The sequence below is a fragment of the Bombus flavifrons genome, chromosome 7 (genome assembly GCF_040668555.2).
Source record: "Bombus flavifrons isolate JBK064 chromosome 7, iyBomFlav1_principal, whole genome shotgun sequence".
In the NCBI taxonomy this organism is placed as follows: domain Eukaryota; kingdom Metazoa; phylum Arthropoda; class Insecta; order Hymenoptera; family Apidae; genus Bombus; species Bombus flavifrons.
In genome coordinates this window covers 2112838-2131659 of record NC_138448.1, presented here as the reverse complement: position 1 = coordinate 2131659, position 18822 = coordinate 2112838, and the positions used below count along the sequence as shown (strand labels likewise).

General features: G+C 41.9%; 1 protein-coding gene across 1 annotated transcript; it reads left to right on the top strand.

The window, feature by feature from the left end:
• The first annotated feature begins 534 nt into the window (after positions 1-534).
• Galphas (G protein alpha s subunit) lies at positions 535-17385 on the top strand. Its single transcript, XM_069116585.1, has 10 exons — positions 535-2545; positions 3461-3536; positions 5494-5548; positions 6546-6665; positions 9780-9877; positions 14877-14931; positions 15015-15088; positions 15578-15757; positions 15850-16054; positions 16130-17385. The coding sequence occupies exons 1-10, from the start codon at positions 2407-2409 to the stop codon at positions 16274-16276; spliced, it is 1149 nt and encodes a 382-aa protein (XP_068972686.1). The 5' UTR covers positions 535-2406; the 3' UTR covers positions 16277-17385.
• Positions 17386-18822: the final 1437 nt, after the last annotated feature.

Genomic DNA, 18822 nt, shown 5'->3' with positions numbered 1-18822 from the left:
AATAGAAAACATTCATAAGTCGTAGATGTCTATTATTGTCTATACACCATTTTCTTACGCTCTAGTTTTTAAATGTTAAAAAATAACTACTGTATTGTTAATTGTATGTTGGCAGTAACGTCTGCAATGTTGGTAATAATTTAAATACCGAATAAGAGAGGAACTAATTACAACTGAAATAAATATCGCTAGATCAAAAAGAAACTTTTTATTACATTTATATTCAAACGTTTACGTTTCGGTATTAACTCAATGAGAAAAATAGCATGTCTATTTTAATGGTTACGATGCCTAATGTGTCGCTATATTCGTCTATTTATTTGGTATGAATATTTATACATACATGCACACACATATGGATTGATCACAGCGCAACCTATCATATCTATGGAACGTATGGTTGAACGCGAAACTACAGCGAAACGTGTATGTGTTACGAACACATCGCATACATAACGATTTAGTTTCAATAGATGGCACAGATAGCGCTACGGTCAATGCATTAACACTTCACACGACAGATTGTTGGCAGTGAATCTACTGAAAAATTCTAGACAAGAGATCGAACGTGTGACGGTGTGTGCATATTAGAGAAGATTTTTCCAGGATAAAAAAGAAGATCGTGGAACCGTGGGCAGGGTACTTAGAAGTCACGATACGAACCTGATCCATCTTAAGCGCGGTGAGCCGCCGCGCTGGTGGGCCTAGCAGACGACATGTTGGCTACAGGGAGTACTTCGTGTCGGATGTTTTGGTCACGAATTTCCTCGGGGATTGTTGAGTGAGGAGAGTGAGCGAACGCAGTGAAAGCGAGGTGGAAAGAGAGTAAGACCACTCGAGGGTGTGTGCGAGAGAGGGCACACGGTTGGATTCCTCGAGTGGTGGTTGTGCTGTGGTGGTCGACAAGAGGTTCGCGGAGAGGGGTAGAGGCTAACGAGAAGTCGAGGAGGGGGAACCCGGACGAGCCCTCGAAAAATTGAGGAGTCAACGAAACGAAAATCAGAGAAGGAAGAAAAGGTTGGGTCGATTCTCGGTACGGGATCTCCTTGTGGATGAAAACCTGGAAGAACGGTGTAGAAAATCGCAGAGCAGAGAAGTAGGAGAAAAGAATTCGCGAGAACGTAAAAAGAAACGGTGGAAACTGCTCCAGTGAAATCATCCTCCTTATCTATGGGAGCTGTCGATTCCACGACTTTGTTCGATTTGCTCGAATAACGAGGTAGCAGCGTACCGGAGCCGATCTATTTTAACTTTTCGTTGTTCTGCCCGAAGGGTAGGGGCTGCGTAGTGAGGCGAGGCGAGGTCGAGCTGTCGTATGTCGTATACACGCGTCCGAGTCCCTTCCTCCTGAAACGATTTCGCGTGTCTCGTGTTCGCGGGCCATCACAGGAGGCGCATCGGACAGTGCACGTCAACCTATTATCCCAGTCCCGGTCTTGCTCCCACTCTCAAGCGCTGATCGTGCCTCGTGCGTACTCCCTCTATCACAACCTGCCGCGAGTGTCTCGCGGCCGGTTTTCGTCAGTGTTCCAACCGAAGATTCGGAAGTGATTTGATTCCTCCTATATCGTCGGTATTTTTTCATCGAATCTGCAACCAATTTAATCGTGCTCGGTATTGCACGATTCGCCTATATTCGTCTGAGTGGATCAATTTCTTATCGGGCCAGGTGTCACGACCCCGTAAACCCGTCGTCGTTTCAACACGACCGATTGCTGGTAGAAACTCCGGCATTCGGCGATTATTCCGATCCTATCTTTTCTGTATATTCGTACTTAAAATACGCACAAGAAGTCGATCGTCGTTCGAAATCAGCGTGTTGGACCAGCAGCACTGTCGTCAATCGTGTGTAGCTATGGTTTCGCGGGTAGTGCGAGATAGTGAAAGAGAAGACGTGAAGTGAATCGAGTGTGAGTGCAACGGAGAGAAGACATCAAGAGATATACATACGCGTAGTTGTTGCTAGTGTACAAAACGGAGATAGTAAACGCACGACAGAGGCAGAAAAGGAGAAAGACCAGCGCACGAGAGAGGGAGTGCTACTCGAGGAAGAGGGAAGGACGAAACTCGAGTGTGGAGAAGCGCGATACGGTGATAGATAAGTATCGAGTGACAGACACGGCCGGAACGAAGGAACGAACTTGCAGTAGGTATATAGGTACTTGGAAAGGGAGTGAATCTGTAGGAACTGCGGTGCCAGAGGGTATACTTATCGAACGTCACATTTACGCGAGATAAACAACACGCGCCGACGGTAGACCCGTTGCGCGAGTCTATTCTCCCTCGTTCGAGAGTAACATAGTGGCGAGATACCGTCTTTCTCTAAGCCGAGAACAACAGAGAACTACAGAAGTGGAAGGGAAGAGCGAAGAGGGTGAGCCGCGCGTGTCTCTCTCGTGGTGTGTCATGGGGTGTTTCGGCAGCCAGAGCAGTAAGGCCAGCCAGGATGACAGTAAGAACCAGAAAAGGCGCTCGGATGCCATTACCAGGCAATTGCAAAAGGACAAGCAAGTTTATCGAGCTACCCATAGGCTCCTTCTGCTTGGTAAGTCAACTTATTAAACTTTCCCTTTTTTTAGGACCTTCCATCATTACTTTGGCGACCTTTTATTTCGTGGATATCTTCGGTTATCACATGTTTCTAATTAAATCTCTCTATAGTTAAATCTCAGTACGTTTCGTTAAAGATGTGTTTCCTTTTTTATCTATTCTTTTTTAAATACGGTATATAGTCTATATCTATGTACACGTGTCAGAAACGGAGAAAATTTCCGCTAGAATACCAGTTGAATCGGCTTCGATCACCAATTTTGGACAAAAAGCGAATCCGGTCAGAGGATAGGCCGAACATTATCGCGATGTTCAGCAGCGCGTAATTCAATTTTATCGATTATCGTATGAGCCGGCACCCACGAATATCCAGCGGCTGGCTGGCTCATGTTGTACCCTTTTCGTGTCGCTCTCTTCGTCTCCTTCTTCTCCTTCTCCCGAACCGGAGTCTTTTTCACATAGTCGGCCGATGTGGGTGTGCGCGTGCGCCCTCACACATGTATGCACACCATCTACTTATTGCGATACTTAACCCAACACCTAGCCATTACCTTCCTATTCTTCGTTTATGTAGGTCGTCGTTCTAATTCGACGTGTGGACGTGTGTTGTGTGTTGCGTATAGTTGACTCGTAGCTGTAGGTTACGAAGCAACAGCTGTTACTGTATTGTTCCCCTGCCGTCTGCAATTACGATCCTATTCCTGTTTTCCAAAAAAAGATACGATAATATGCCGCGTCTTGCGCGTTCGTCGAGTAGCTTTTCAAACGATCGTTCAAAAAATCACTATCGATCTTTAAATATATATGTTTAAACCACTGCTTCTTAATCGTTTCCTTTTTTAAACTTGAACGATATTTTTTTCATAAAAGAGAAAGGAGAAAAAGAGAAATTGTTTTTTTTATGTTCTAGGAGCGGGAGAATCGGGGAAGAGCACCATCGTCAAACAGATGAGGATATTGCACACGGATGGTGGCTTCAGCGAAGCGTAAGTTTCGTTGCTCCGTTACAGCGTTACTACTTTTAAGCCAATCCAACATTCGATATTATTCGCACAGCACGGTAATGCCACCGGTACATAATCTTGAGTCCTTTATTTCTTCCCATTAATACGCACTCGTGAATGATTCAACCTACGGTTAATTCGGTCCATCGCGTGATTACAATATCAACACGTGGTTCAAGCAAATTATCCCTCGCATTTTCTAACTTTCTTTTCCTCTGTTTGCTTCAGCTTTTTTCTTCGCGATGTTATCGTTGTAATCATTTCAAGAACGCAGTTCTTCCGTAAATCGTTCAACAAATACGCGTCTTTCGTTCACTTTCGATACTTTTCCTTTCTTCTTCTTCGGTCGATCCGTTTTCATATCCAGCTACCGTTTGCTAGGAATCGAGCAAACGGATTAAAAATACAGTCGCGAAACGGTGCAAACTAGATAGAAACAAGTCGTTATCGTAAAAAGAATGTCGGTACACCTATATACGTGAAAAATCAGGAGCAACTAGATAGGATGAAAACGATGTGCAAACAAACGGGCTCGGCCCGGTTCGTGTGTGTCGTAAATTCTGTCTGCCTCCGGCGCTGATAACGGACCCGAACGCACGCCTTATTACTACTTTCGCGGTGATTTTTTTTTCATCCGTTTTTTTCTCTTCTTTATTTTCTTGCTTACTCATTCTTCTTATCTGTCTTCTTCTTGTTTCTTTTTCTTTTTATCGGCGATATCGGGATTAATACATTGTTCGGAGTTGTTTCCACATGAATCGCGAAAAGTTGTTTCTATCGTCGAATTTAACGGACTCTTTTTTGCTAGCGACGCGATTCTAAGAAGCATTGCGTGTTCGACGCGCTCGTTGCAGATTTCGCTTGTTTACTATGGAAACATACCGTATAACCTTGCGTATTTTTAGTATTTTTTCTTTCTTCCTTTTTCTTTTCTACCCTCTGAAGCTTTTTTACACGTGTACGAATTAACATCATTCTCAATTATCTTCCTCGCCCGCGTTTGTATATGCTTGATAGGAGCCCATGAAATGCACAGACACCTCAATCGGCTGCAATTAAGTAAATAGGGTTATGTAAATATATTTACATTTGCAGTAGCAGCTTTTGGAACAGTGAGACTTTTAACGTATAATCCTACTAAACGGTAAAATCGTTGGAGTAGGTAGTCGTTCGATTATTTTTAGCGTTGTATTCGAATATCGCGTGTAACAGCGCGAAGCCTTTTAATCCGCGGTCACATACGTCTGAAACGTCGAGAACCGAAGGATCACCAGGATAAGGGAAATCAGAAATACGATAAAAAGTAGGGAAGCAGACGAAAAGACGAATTTCTAAGTATCATGTGAACAAGACGCGAAATTGCGGCGGCGATATACATGATACACAGCATTGTGCGTAAAGAACTTGAACGGAATAACAACACTATAAAAATGGGAACCTGTATTAGATCGCGACTGTCGTCATCTTATAATGTACGTATGTGATACATGTACACGATATGCGAGAGTCTTAAACGACTGAACTTTGCTCGAGTGACGATAGGAGCCTGGCACAGGTATCCCACATGAAAATTCGATGCTGCTGTCCCATAGTTGTGACGGCGAGGAGTCGGTCGCATCGATCGCCGGTATTAGATTCACGAAATTTCCAGTGTGTCTCCAAATCGACGAAATCGTTATACTAAAACTGGCGCGATGCCGTGCGATCTAAAATTACCGAATGACTCGGGTGCCATTAATAATGAAAATACGCGCGTATACGTGGTAAATATTGCTCGAGCCTAACTTGTTTCGATATTTCTTTATATAATCATGATCGAGTCATTGGTTTCTTTTTTTACGCACGGCATTAAGAGTATTCAACGATGTACACAACGATGCATCAATATTGAGATCGAAGGATCAAACATATCGTTTGTTTCTCACGCTGTTCTGTGCAGGGAAAAGCGGCAAAAAATCGACGACATCAAAAGGAACATCAGAGACGCGATATTGGTAAGAATCCCTTTTGGATATTTGTTTATGCAATACCTTTTCAAACCTGGCGCGATACCCGCTACTCGACCGAGATTTTTTCCTTCATGCGTCGCGTTTTATTTTTATTTCGCTGTGCGGATTTTATAATCAACGGACTACTATCCTTCGGGATAAATGGTGAAACGCGGAGCAGAACATAAAGTAGCTTACGTTGTATTATTCTTCTGTTTCTCTAAGACGATTGGTCTCGGCAATGGTTTGTTACAGCCTTATTAAAACATCGTTCGGTGGCACTATTATGCACACATGTGTCTTGGCTAACGATAACGATACAACACGTTTCCCTCTCCGAAAATACCCTTTCGGAGTAATATTCGTGAAACGCGTCGAATAACGCGGCGTATTCTGGGAATCTAGTGATTTATAGCTAAATCGATACGAAGCGTTGGTGTTTTCTACAACGGCAGTATTACGGTATTGCCGAAGAAAATGTCTCGGGCCATGAAATCGAACAACTTTTTAACTTACGTTTCAACAGAGATAAAAACCTTATTCCGTAATATATCGAAATGGCGGTAAACGCGTCCGTTTTGACGGGCGTCTCGTCATTAACGTTACGTGATGCGCCCGTAAATTCGCGACGGTTTAACGCCGTGCTGAGGAGAGCAGCGCGCTGTCATCAATTTGTCGTTCGAGGCCGTGTTTAGATACGCGTATCGTCTGTAACCTTGCAATCGCTTCCGTATGTCGGGTGAATGTAATAGACAAGCTGCCCCGTGGCACTTAAGGATTATGAATGACATATTATCTGCGCATGTAACGATAGATACGGCCGGGATGGAAATTTCGCATACACATCGCAATCCCGCGAAGAATGCACTTTCTTTTCCGTTCGCGATGGACGTTGTCGTTAGCGTAATCGTCGTGGAATTACGTGCATATGTATGCTATACGATACATCGATGCACGTGGACAGTGTGGCTTCCTTTTTTTCATTCGATGCGTTCCTTTTCAGACGATAACCAGCGCGATGAGCACGCTAACGCCACCCGTTGCTTTGGAAGATCCGGCGAATCAGAGCAAAGTCGACTATATCCTGGAGGTCTCGTCTGCCACGGACTTCGATTATCCCCCGGTGAGTCACAGCCAACCTATTTGTTCCGCGTGCCGTGTGTACCTTCTTAATGTAATACGATGAAAAATACGCTCCAGTTTTGTACGAGCGGTTCGCTTTCGTCTTTTCGTTGAATGAAAGGCCGGTGTCTCGGGCAGACGAGGAACTTTACTATACAGCGCAACGTAAATGACTTATGAGGTTTTATAGCGTTGGAAGGATGAACAGGATTATAAGGGTCGGTGGTAAACGATCATGCTAACCAATTACAATGGATTGTCCTTTTCTCAGGGCAAGTGTGATACTCTTGCGGTACCGAAAGTTTCTTGTAGCTTACGATACACGTTGGTAGCATTTCTTCGCGTGAGAGCCACTGCGTGGCATGATCGGTGTTTACAATGTTTACACAGCCATCGCATATGTGGTGTGCTATACAATGCTCTGGCTATGATGTGCTGCGCCATTCCCCGCCTCGTGTACAAAATGCGCTCGTAGATCTTTGTGTCGATCGACTATCGTGCGCCTTCGATTATCTGGTGCTCACCATCAGTCACGACGATAGTGATCGACTTTTAATAAGAATTTTCAAGAGCAATGTTTCTTGATCTTCCTGTAAAATTTCCCGTGCTGTCAAAACGAAAGAAATTCGAATATATATTCTTGGAATCGCGACTTGATTTTCGTCCAGGATAAGTATCCGATTTTATTTTATGAAATACATCGATTGACTGTTTCCACGCGTGACAAATATATTTCGCGGTATACGATGGCAAGCGGTAGAATTAAATTTTATTACCGTGATGATTTTAATCAAGGAGAGCATTATTTCGAGGACACCAGACGTGCGTTTATAAGCGGCAGACGTACGACAAGAATGTTCTGGTATGGATCGCGTAATTTCACAAGCCGCGCGTACAATGAATCGTATAGTGAAACTAGATAGGGGAAAACAGGGGAGGGTGTACCATTAAAATATTACGACACGAGCGAGCGCGGTACACGTTATTTAACCCGTTTAGTCATTTTGTATTCAGGCCAGCAATTCTGCCGCGCCTCTTTGGAACGTGCGCTGAAGTTACTAGCACGATTTATCCCTTAAAGATTCTCCGATTTGTTGTTCTTCTGTATGATGTCTGCGCTATGTCGAATTTGCCGAATTCGCCTTATGTAATTTGGATCGATGATACGGAGAATTTATCAACGTGCATTTTCTCGACGAGCCGACAAGGTCCTCCAAGGCAGACGAGGAAACATCGAACAATATTTTCGGTGATTCCTCTCGATCGATTTTCCCGTGACTAATGTCCCCGATTATCGTTTCCGGATACATTTAAATAGGAAGCGTGGTAGGTATAGGAAAACATAATTCGCACCGTGCAAGGCTAGATCGAAAAAACGATGAAAAAGATTTTAGGGGTCGAGGTGGCATTGACATCTTCTGCAACCAGCTGACTGGACTCACTCACGGACCGGCGTTGTCGAAACTTCTGTCAGTTCGAGGAGAATAATGATTTTTTGCGTGCCAAGAGGATCAGACTGAGATTTCGAGAACTACGAAACCCCCGAACTCTCCGAACTGGCGAAACGACGTAGCGCATCTCGAAATAAAGTCGTCGCGACAAAATAATCCATGTGTTTTGCGTCATTCACTGGCAGTTGTTGGTACGTGAGTACATGTGTACGTATGTACTTTTACGTATCTCTGGCCCTGGTTGTACAGGCGCAAATTGTCGTATCTTCTTCTTCGCTACACGCGATTCGACACCATAACCATCGAGAACGATGCATCCGAATTAATCGAATTAAGCCATTTGTTACCGGCAGAGTTTCGAGCTCCCACGTGACACTACGTCCCGTTCTCTCGTTGGGAATTCTGTCGGATTTTTGCTCGACAGAGTGTTTCATCGAAATACCTTAACAGGATGGATGGAGGAGTACACCTACGAGTATGGTAAAGATAGTCATCCGCCCGTCGGATAAGGTGAAGGGTTTAAATTTGAATTTCCACCGTGAGGATACATTAAACAGTGAAAGATATGTTTATGCGTGCGAATAAACATGTCTTTGTATTAAGAGGAAGTTACCGGGCATAGGCTGCCTTTTATTTTGTTCCGCGGCTACGTTCGATGAGCCGCGTCCAATTTGTCACTGTCGTTTCGCTTTTTGCATATCTAGGCGTCGCTTGTTGAGAGTACGGAAGTTTATTTCGAGTCGAATTCTACACCGAATTTGACCGCAACTCTATCACCGGGCGCATCTGTGCGGCTAATTCCTGTTATACGGAAATACGTCTAAATAAACGTTGAAATGTTTGTTACATACTGTGGAAAAGGCTAACACCTATCTAAAATTGTCTCTGTAGAATGTTTGTCTTTTTTGGTTCGAAGTACTTTTGGGAAAAAGACAGGAAAATCGAAAATATCGGAGTTTGTCTAGCGACTTGGAGGTTGAGAAAGTTGGCTCGGTCTGCTTTGAAATGGGAAACATCTCGAAAAATAAAAAATTTAGTGATTCGAAGAAGTTCTCGAAAGGCTTTCAACGTGACTTTCCGCTTTGATGCGAGAAGCGCATAAGTTTATAATTTGTTGGTCGCTTCTCTTGACAAATTAACGTTTGCCCGTATCTCGGTTTTTTCGAAATTGAATCCTATTCCTTTCGAAAATTATCGTAATTGTCGGTTGCTTTATTTTCTATCCGACAACGCTTCGGCAATAGATGCTATTCGAATATTTATCTTGACTTAGATACCTGATCGATATCCATTTTTATATAGGAGCGGATAATACGGCGACAAAGCCGGCGACAGAATTAAAAATGAAAATATTTTTGTCGATAACGGACGTGCTTCGTGGCTGCCAGTTTTGCATAAGTTACGCTCCGAATCGTCTTTTTCACTGGTCCAACTGTGACGCGGCATATTCTGTTGTCACGATAGTGGCCGGGTTCGAGCCAAATTTTCCATTTCGTCAGAGTCGCACGTTTTTTAGATAATTAATAAGACACGATAGAAGCGGCCGCCAAACTGTGAACTTATTTACAAATCTCCCACGGATGCGCCGTCAAATAATTATTTATTTTTTAATGTTATTTCTTAATGTTGTAATACGTTAACCAAATTACAATTCATGATTGCAGGAGTTCTATGATATTGTCGAAACCCTTTGGAAGGACCGGGGCGTTCAACAGAGTTTCGAAAGGAGTAATGAGTACCAACTAATTGACTGCGCCAAATAGTAAGTTATCCTTTGTTTGTACGATCATTAAAACAAATTTAATGCTACACTGAAGTCAAATCTGCAAAATTAAATATTAGATTGTACATTTGGGCATTAAAATAGAATACTTTTCGGAAAATGAATCAGTTTGACTTCCGAATGAATCGTATAGTATAGTATAGTATACTGTGGTATATACGGTAAGACAGATCGTGAAGTGTCCAATGATAAAAATAAGAGAGCAGAGTTATTGGCCAGATTCGTAGCGTCAAATAGCTCGTGTGCTCGAGTCGCAACAAACGGTTATTCTAATTCGCCCCGGTACTGATATCATGATTACGATAAGAAGTACGTATGATAACGTTTATACGATGATAATGAGACCGCGAATCGCGTCGGATTTGCCCGCGGATTCGTCTGCTATCCTTTCAACTATTCCGCGCGTGCCAGACGAGTATAACCTGAAACGAGAACTCGTGGTTCCGTGAAAAAGTGTAACGATTCGCCTATGTATTCGTACCTGTATTTCTGGCTGTGTGAGTATATTTGTATTTGTTATCGTATCTGACTTGTAAATAGTCTGCAACGCGGTTGGATAAATTTCGGAAGCGTTCTCATGACCGCGATACATATGGTATATCCGTGTATATTCATGGGCCTGTGACACCGATTTAATGCCAATGGAGACAATGCCTTAACGAGGTAATCGCTTTAATAGGGGCCACTCGTTTATCTAGGGGTTCTCGATGAATTGGCCCAACCTCGAACTTTTTTCACGCTGTTCACTGACACGGGAGCTGTTTAGGTACATACCGGTCGAACATGCTGTGCTTGCTTTTGTTCCACTCTCTCTTCTTCTCTCTTCTTCTCTCTCCCTCTCTCGCACTCTGAACGATATTTTTAACACTGCACACATAAGATATTTGTTTTTCCTTGTGCGTTCCACCTGTACGGAGTTCGATAGAGTTTGTCTAAAGATGGTTCAAAGATGGCCAAGTTCAAACTGTTCTTTAAAAGCTTGATGCGACATTTGCGAATTTGTATTTTTTCTAGCCATAAATCTGTAATAAAATAAAGTTTGAAAGGCGACGCCTTCGTCGAAAGTGCGTTTGACAAATTCATATTTACCGATTGAACGGTTAATAACAAGTAGATAATTGGATGAAACTGGAAACGGAGTGTCATGAAGATCGTGACACCGTGTATTTACAAAGATATATTACTTTCGGCATTCTCCTTTTAAACGTCACGTAACTTGGAGGGAATAACCGCCGACCCGATATATAAATGAGCGAAAAACTGGTCCGCTGCGAACCGTCCCGGTCCAGCAGATCACTTTAAACTGTATCCCTTTGAAAATTACATAGGTGAGGCACAGGTTGTTGCACTGAATCGTGAGCAAAGAGGCGTGAATCTCGAATGTAAACGCGAAACTTATCCACTAAACTAACAAACCCGAACATGTGACTTCGTTTGCTGTTTATCATTTCGTCAAATACTTTAATTAGGCAGAACACACTTTTTATTTGGCTACAGCCTCATTGGATCTTTCTTCGTCTCCGCATGTATAATTACCATGAATATCCTTGTCGTTATTATCATCATCGTTGCACTGTCAATAGTAGGAGAAATTAAAGCGTTTATCGTTCAATTGATATCCCCATGAGACACGAAACGAGAATACGTTCGGAATACGTTCACGATCGACGTTTAGCAACGTGCCAAATAGTGTCTCGCGTTTCACGGTGAGATCGCATCAAGATCACGGCGATAGTTTTCGTTTCGGTTAAAAATATATTAAACCTGGTTACATTTCGGTTACTGCACCTCGTTGGCCGACGTTTGTGTGAATTTTTTTAACACCCCCCCCCTCCCCCATCCTTTCGTTTTACAGAAACGTTCGTTTTCTTTCGTTTCTCTCCTTTTCCTCTTTTCCTTGATTCTCTCTCGTCCTCTTGTGTATCGAAATAGAAAGAAAGAGAAAGAAATCTCTCGGTAAAAATAGCGTATCTTATTTTTAGGAAGCACTGGTCGAGAGATGTATAACGGAGAGATTCTTGTGGACCCCGCGACGCTAGATTGTTGTAATTTCAGACGTCTGTTTGCTAAACATTAGATAAGTCTCTCATACTTGATTCGTGATCAAGGAAACAGATTTCGAGTTACACAAAAATTGGTAGAAATTAATGGGTCAATTCTTTCTTCCCTTCTTTTTGAAAAGCAAAGAAATTTAAAGTGAAACTGTCTCGAATACTTGTATCGAAGATGAAAGGAATATGGACCAACGGCAAGCTTCCTAAAATATCATCGAATTGGAGTTGGTGCACAGCGAATAAATATTTGTGCGACGTGAATAAGAGATCGCTATGCGCCAACGCCTGATTATCGATTGTTGGTTCAGTCACAGCCATTTCCGGGTTGAACAACTGTCAGATTTCATGCAATAAAATTCGCAGGTGAAGCGTGTCGCAATATTATCGCGATTCAGATTCTGCCCGTATCTCCCTTGGAGCCCATCGAATTGCCCTGAGAATTTAATTCGTCGCGATATCGTTTTCAGTATCGAATTTTTGTTTCGGATTAAAAATAAAAAAAAGAACTAAAAAAAGAGTAAGGGAGAGGGAGAAGGAAAAAATGCAGGAGAAAGAAAAAAGAAGAGGAAAAAGAGAAAACGAGCGCTGTACACGGGGAGAATCGAGTAACGTGTCAATTACACGATGGGATACCTCGGCACACCTTAAAAAAGGAAACACGTGTCTCTATATATAGACGCTGGTCTATATGCTGGGATCACTGATGTTGCCACACATAGTTCATGAATGTTTAGGTCGATAACAATCTTCTTCCGTGCCATCGTCATGTTAGATAAAAACCAGTATTTTTTATCCTCGTTAATAACTTTCGATGCCACTGCCTAAATATAGATCGCGAAAAAATCAATGAGATCGTTTCAGAAAGTCTTTGGCGCTTCTGCTGAAGTTGCCGAGATTTTTTTCTGTAAAATCTTTTCTGTAAATCGAGCGATACGTCGAAACTTTTCCGTTATATCGAAGCAAGAAGGAGCGATTGTTAGGTTCTTTAAATATTTGCAATTCGAATCAACCGATCGTTTAAGATGAAACAGAATGTTAGAAAGCGTCGAAATCAATGTAAAAAGTACGTAAAGGATGCTCAACGCGGATTCGATCTGGTCTACTTCATTTCGTTACTTATGCAACGAGCCGAGCATTGTTTTGTAGTTAGTCTGACCTCGTTCAAAATTCGCGAACCATTTATCTTCTTAAAGTGTTTCTTATTCTTTTCATCATCCTACGCATTGTCGTTTATACAGGACGGTTGGTTGAAAAGTAAACCCCGGGAAAGCTAGAAATTCCTAATTTTCTTGTATGTTATATTTTCGATAAAAATGAAATATTTTAGCGATCGGTGATTCTGGATAATCTAACGCTGGGATCGTGATACAGGAGGAGTGTCACGCTTGTCATATCGTTAGAAATAACATTGTTATAAAGTTGACTTCAAGGTCGGTGAAGTTACACCGCCACGGTAACCAGAAAATCGTTCTGCTGTAACCAGTGGGTCACGACCTCCTTCCTCTTTCGATTCTCAGGAGGTCGATAACCTTATTTCTGTACGAGCGCGCCAATTTCATGACCTACCTTTCTCACGAGCCTACACACGAGCCACGTAGACCTTTATCCCAGGGGCTTCTCTTCAGCTTTTCTGTGCAACTACTTGCCAAAAATCAATTTCTCCGATTTCTGGTTCCTCGAATTTACTCGAGGAGCTAAATTCTGGTTACTCACGCCTGTCGACTGTTGAGGTCAATGAACGCTGGATTAATTGCTGTTGCATCTCGTGATTCATTTTATCCTACTTTCCTGCCTTTGTACCTATGAAAATCCCTTTCAGTCGTTTATATTATTTTTTATGACGAAACGATATCTCGTAGATATACATGTAGTAGAATCGACAATTTTGCAATTCTTTATATCTATGATATCTTAGTAACGTTATCTCTTTCAAGTTTCGGAATATTTCCAATGAAAAAGGTGTCGTTGTCTGTACGGCTATTTAATATCCGGGCCGGAGAGCAGTGCAAGTGTCTGTCAGTAAATATATTATCACCGTCAACCGACTGTAGAAGGTTGTATGGTGGTGTCAAAGCGAAGACCCACCCCTGTAGGGTGCATCTCGCGCATACAACATACACTTGTACAGGGAGCTAGTATACATACGCGAAGCTAAGTCTGTACGTACGATTGATGGCGAGCAGCGGTGGCAGTGACCCATGACCCGGATTGGAAACTGGGTGCTAGAGAGGCATAGTCGGCGAGGCCGAGAGGGCGAGAGTTGGGGTTAGGATAGGACACTACCGAGAATCGATTTTCCCCCTTCGTGCGCTCTATCCACCCTAGACACTAGCCGGGGAGGGTCTTTCAAGAGAAACGGTGACAGCAGCATGAAAAAAAGGAGAGAATTCTCTTCGTTCGGTGCTCTCTCACCCTGCTCCAGCGTTCCACCCTTTTCCTACAGCTACTTCCGTTTTCCATCTTGTGTGTTATCGCGCCACTTTCGATACATAAGATTCTGCAGTTTCCATCTCGACGGAAAGTTCATGAACGAAAATTATTCTGCACTCACCAAATGCCCAAAAGAAACACTTAGGAATATCATTTGTTTTTTCCTTTGGTTTAAGGTAAAGCGTTGATTCGGTTTTCCGGATGGCATCGATTATAAACGTTTTCATTAACACCTGACAATTGACAATTGTTTGAAATTTTTAACGATGCTAGGGTAAACCATAATCACGCGAAGCAACTCTCACGGTAACAATGCTGTTAACTAGCTGTGTTTATTATCGGCGATGATCAGCATCGGTGGGAAATACTTGCACATTGATCAAGGCGTAGCTCGTTATAGCACTGTCAAATCGATTACATTGTGAAAATTTACATTTAGGACTATGAAGACTGTAGGAGATGTGTGTAATCGTTTCTTCCGTTCTCTGTTTCAGTTTTCTAGATAAGGTAGCCATCGTTAAACAACCGGATTACACACCCACAGAACAGGTAATCGTCGATACAAGGTTTTAACGCGAAACCGAAAATGTACAGATTTGATTCGAATGATAAATTTGGTCGATCTGTTGCAGGACATCCTCAGGTGTCGAGTCCTTACGTCCGGTATCTTCGAAACGCGGTTTCAAGTCGACAAAGTAAACTTTCAGTAAGTCCTAAGCGATAGCTACTCGCTTTACTCCAGTGTCTTCTAACTATATATAGACAACGTATTACAGTAACATCGGTCGACGGTAAATATAACGTAAAGCAGCGACGCGCACCTCATCCCGGCGTGTATATTACAGCTATAGACTTACGTGCTATACGTGCAGCGGAATCGGTTAGCCGCGTTAACGCCTCCGCAACTTTATAATATTTTCCCTTTTTGCCTTGGTTCCCATTATCCCCCTCCCCCTCCCGTTAGATCCTGTGTTTCGCATTAACTCTACGGAGGAACATCCAGTCTTTATCGGTCCCTTACGGAATTTCATCCCGACAGAGTTAAATTTGCGGATCAATTCTAATTTCAACTTTTTTTTTAGCCGTAGATGGTGTTACGTAAAATGTAAAGTATAGTACACGAACACGATCCTTTGCATGCATTTCGTCCATAAAAGCGTTGTAATGTGTAGCATCAATGATTGCTTGTTTGTAGTATGTTCGACGTTGGTGGTCAACGCGACGAGAGGAGAAAGTGGATACAGTGCTTTAACGATGTAACGGCAATCATATTTGTAACAGCATGTAGTAGTTATAACATGGTACTCAGGGAGGATCCAACAAAGTTAAGACTCAGAGAGAGTTTGGACCTCTTCAAAAGCATTTGGAACAATCGGTACGAATCGGTTTAATTGCTTGGAAGTATTTACCGTATGATAAGATGTTCGTTCGAAATCTTCGTTACATGTCCGTTCTTTCCTTTTCTAGGTGGCTTCGCACAATTTCCGTAATCTTATTTTTAAATAAACAAGATCTATTAGCGGAAAAAGTAAAAGCAGGAAAGCACAAATTAGAAGATTATTTTCCAGAATTTGCGCGATATCAGACACCGGCTGAACCTGGGGTAGTGCCAGATCCTTCGGAACCTCCTGACGTTATGAGGGCCAAGTACTTCATTAGAGACGAATTTCTTGTAAGTACATCGTGTTAGATATTTGAGCACAACTTTATTAGGCGAACAATAAATTTTCCATCGGACTGTTTGCAGCGTATAAGCACAGCCAGCGGAGACGGTAAGCACTATTGTTATCCGCACTTTACATGCGCCGTCGATACTGAGAACATCAAGAGAGTATTTAACGATTGTCGGGACATCATTCAACGGATGCACTTGCGCCAGTACGAGCTCTTGTGACTTCGTTCCTGCCGACATATCCTGTCATGTATTCGTATAAAAATTACGGTAGTGCTCCACCCTGAGCTAACTCAAGTCAAACCAGTCGTACCGTGGGCGATCTGAATGGTATCGCGATGTACGATGATATACATTGGTGCGTGGAACTCTTCTTCGCGTATCTGAAGCCGTTTAATTATTCAGAAAGTAACGTGTCGAAGACTCCGCGTGTACGCATACATGATTGATGGCTGCGAGTCGATCGTTCTTCTTCGACAAAATTCAAGGAGAAAAGTTGATACGCAGCGGTTGGGGGTTACCTAAAAAAATCTGTCTCGCAATGGAGAGAATAGTTCTCTTTTTGCACAGAATCGCTTATTATGTCATTGGTGTACAAGCAAATTATGCCCCTGCGCATTCTACTTTAACGATCGTTTCGACATAAAAAAAAAGAAATATCTCGGGCATTTCGATCACTCGACTCCTTTTTTAAGTTTCGTCGAGAGTGTGCTGAACGTCGTGATTAGGGGGAGGAGAATAATATTTGTTGCTAGAAAAACACGTGCAATTTTAACTATTACCTCGTTAATTTTATTCTTATTACGCATCAATTCGTTGATAAGAGGAGTGGGAGAAAGAAAGAGAGCGATTGAAAGAGAGCGAATGTTCTAACGTGGGTCATTGTTATAGATTAACACGACGGCGATCGTGTAACGACTCTTTCGTCTGGCACACTCGTCGCGTTATTATCTCGTTCAGATTTAGTATTAAGAATGTTTCCTAAGACTTAGGTAATTTCACCGATAAAAATCCTTATCGTTGAACGTTTCTTTACTCATTTTTCGAATCTCTATTTTTTCCTTGCCCCTTAAAACAATTTAATTATATGATATAACCGTGTTTATTGGTAAACTAATTTTTTCGAATTTCCGAATCTCGACTTTTAATCGCATTGGCCCGACCCGTAGGAGTCTCAGCCGCACCTTTTTACAAGAAGAGTATTTTGTGAGATTTTACAGTATTTCGAAGAGCGTTTTAATTATATAACTATGTATCAAATATGTACAGGGTGACCGTCCACGGATTCATGTTTTTATGTGCGTTTCCTATAAATCGAGATTCCTCACTGATATCGTTTTTACTGATTTCCATTGAACTACTTTAATTCGTGTACTTAGGCACATATATTATCATTGTAGCTAGTATCTACATATAAATCCTAAACGTACGCAAGACAAATGTGCCACGTGGGAAATTCATTTTACACGTACACTTCTGACTATAGCGTTAGGCTCCAACATTACAACAATCAAAGTACGTCAATGTGAACGTTATTACATACGGAGGTATAATATGTTGCTTATTTATTCGACTTCGTAACGTAAAGTCCCGCGTCCCGTTTTCGAGTAAATGCTTTATGTCCCGAGAGTATGCAATGGTAACATGTACAAATTTCGATCGATTCATCCAAATGATCAGTTATCATCGGAACTTCTTAGGGTAAAGTTTCCTGAACCAAAGTGCGATGTGCGAATTTCTTATCTCAAGTATCTTTACTATTTGGACACCCTGTATATGGTAAGTCTCCTATTGTTTTCTTTCGAATCTTAATCGTATCTTTCCTTTCACATATTTTTTTCTCAATTTCATACCAGATCCAGAGGACGAGAGGAGTTTGTACGCGTGTGCAAACTGCTTTGGAACTACGCGCATTGCGGCTATATCTCGCACGTGCGTACACACGTGCATTCTACTGCTATAAATATATAAAGTGATGAATTGATACACGTATTAGTAACAGAAAGAAAAAGATAGAAAATTCTTCGTGGCAGCACGTTCACTCGCATACATACACCCTCGTACCCCTAGATTAAGTGCGGATTACTGATCTGTGTAACATCTACTTTTATAATAGGTAACGAGAGTTTTTTTTATCGTCAAATTAAACTGAATAAAATAGGGATACGAATAAGCCACGTTCCGGTTTATGTAACACAACGTAAATATATTGGGGCATCCGGTCTTACTATCCTTATTATCGTCTTGTTTTAAACGCTTTTCTAATAAATTTGATCATGTTCACTCTTATTTCTTCCTTTTCTTTCATTACGATCGATCACTTCTTTGTGAAGCAGAAGAGATGAAAAGAAAATTGTTCATAGAACATTTCTCGGAAGGAAGACAAACTCTGGCAGTTTGATTGATATTTCCCTTTTTTATTTTTTATATGACTACTCGGTCTTGTGACGTTTTCTCTTTTTTGAAACTTTACAACAATGGATCATTCTTCTTTTCGTGTTCTTTGGAAACTGTTCTTATCCAGCAGTATGGATAATCTGATTATTTTTAATCCATTAGATAATGTTCTATCCGATCATGTTTAAATGTTGTGGCTATCGAAACGATGAGGATAGAAATTCCGGACATTGCATAACGGTTACTCCGCACATGCTGACAAGCCCACACCCTCATAAATGTATTCTCATGTAATATCAATATATGGGCCCGTGTGCATACATATATATGTATACCTATCGTACTAATACATAACTGACAAGCCATAGTTT

Excerpts from the sequence above, each read along its gene's own strand:
- Galphas (XM_069116585.1), top strand. The coding sequence starts at position 2,407 with ATGGGGTGTTTCGGCAGCCAGAGCAGTAAGGCCAGCCAGGATGACAGT. Across the intron at positions 3,537-5,493 it reads GATGGTGGCTTCAGCGAAGC|GGAAAAGCGGCAAAAAATCG; the intron begins GTAAGTTTCGTT and ends TGTTCTGTGCAG. Across the intron at positions 14,932-15,014 it reads ATTACACACCCACAGAACAG|GACATCCTCAGGTGTCGAGT; the intron begins GTAATCGTCGAT and ends GATCTGTTGCAG.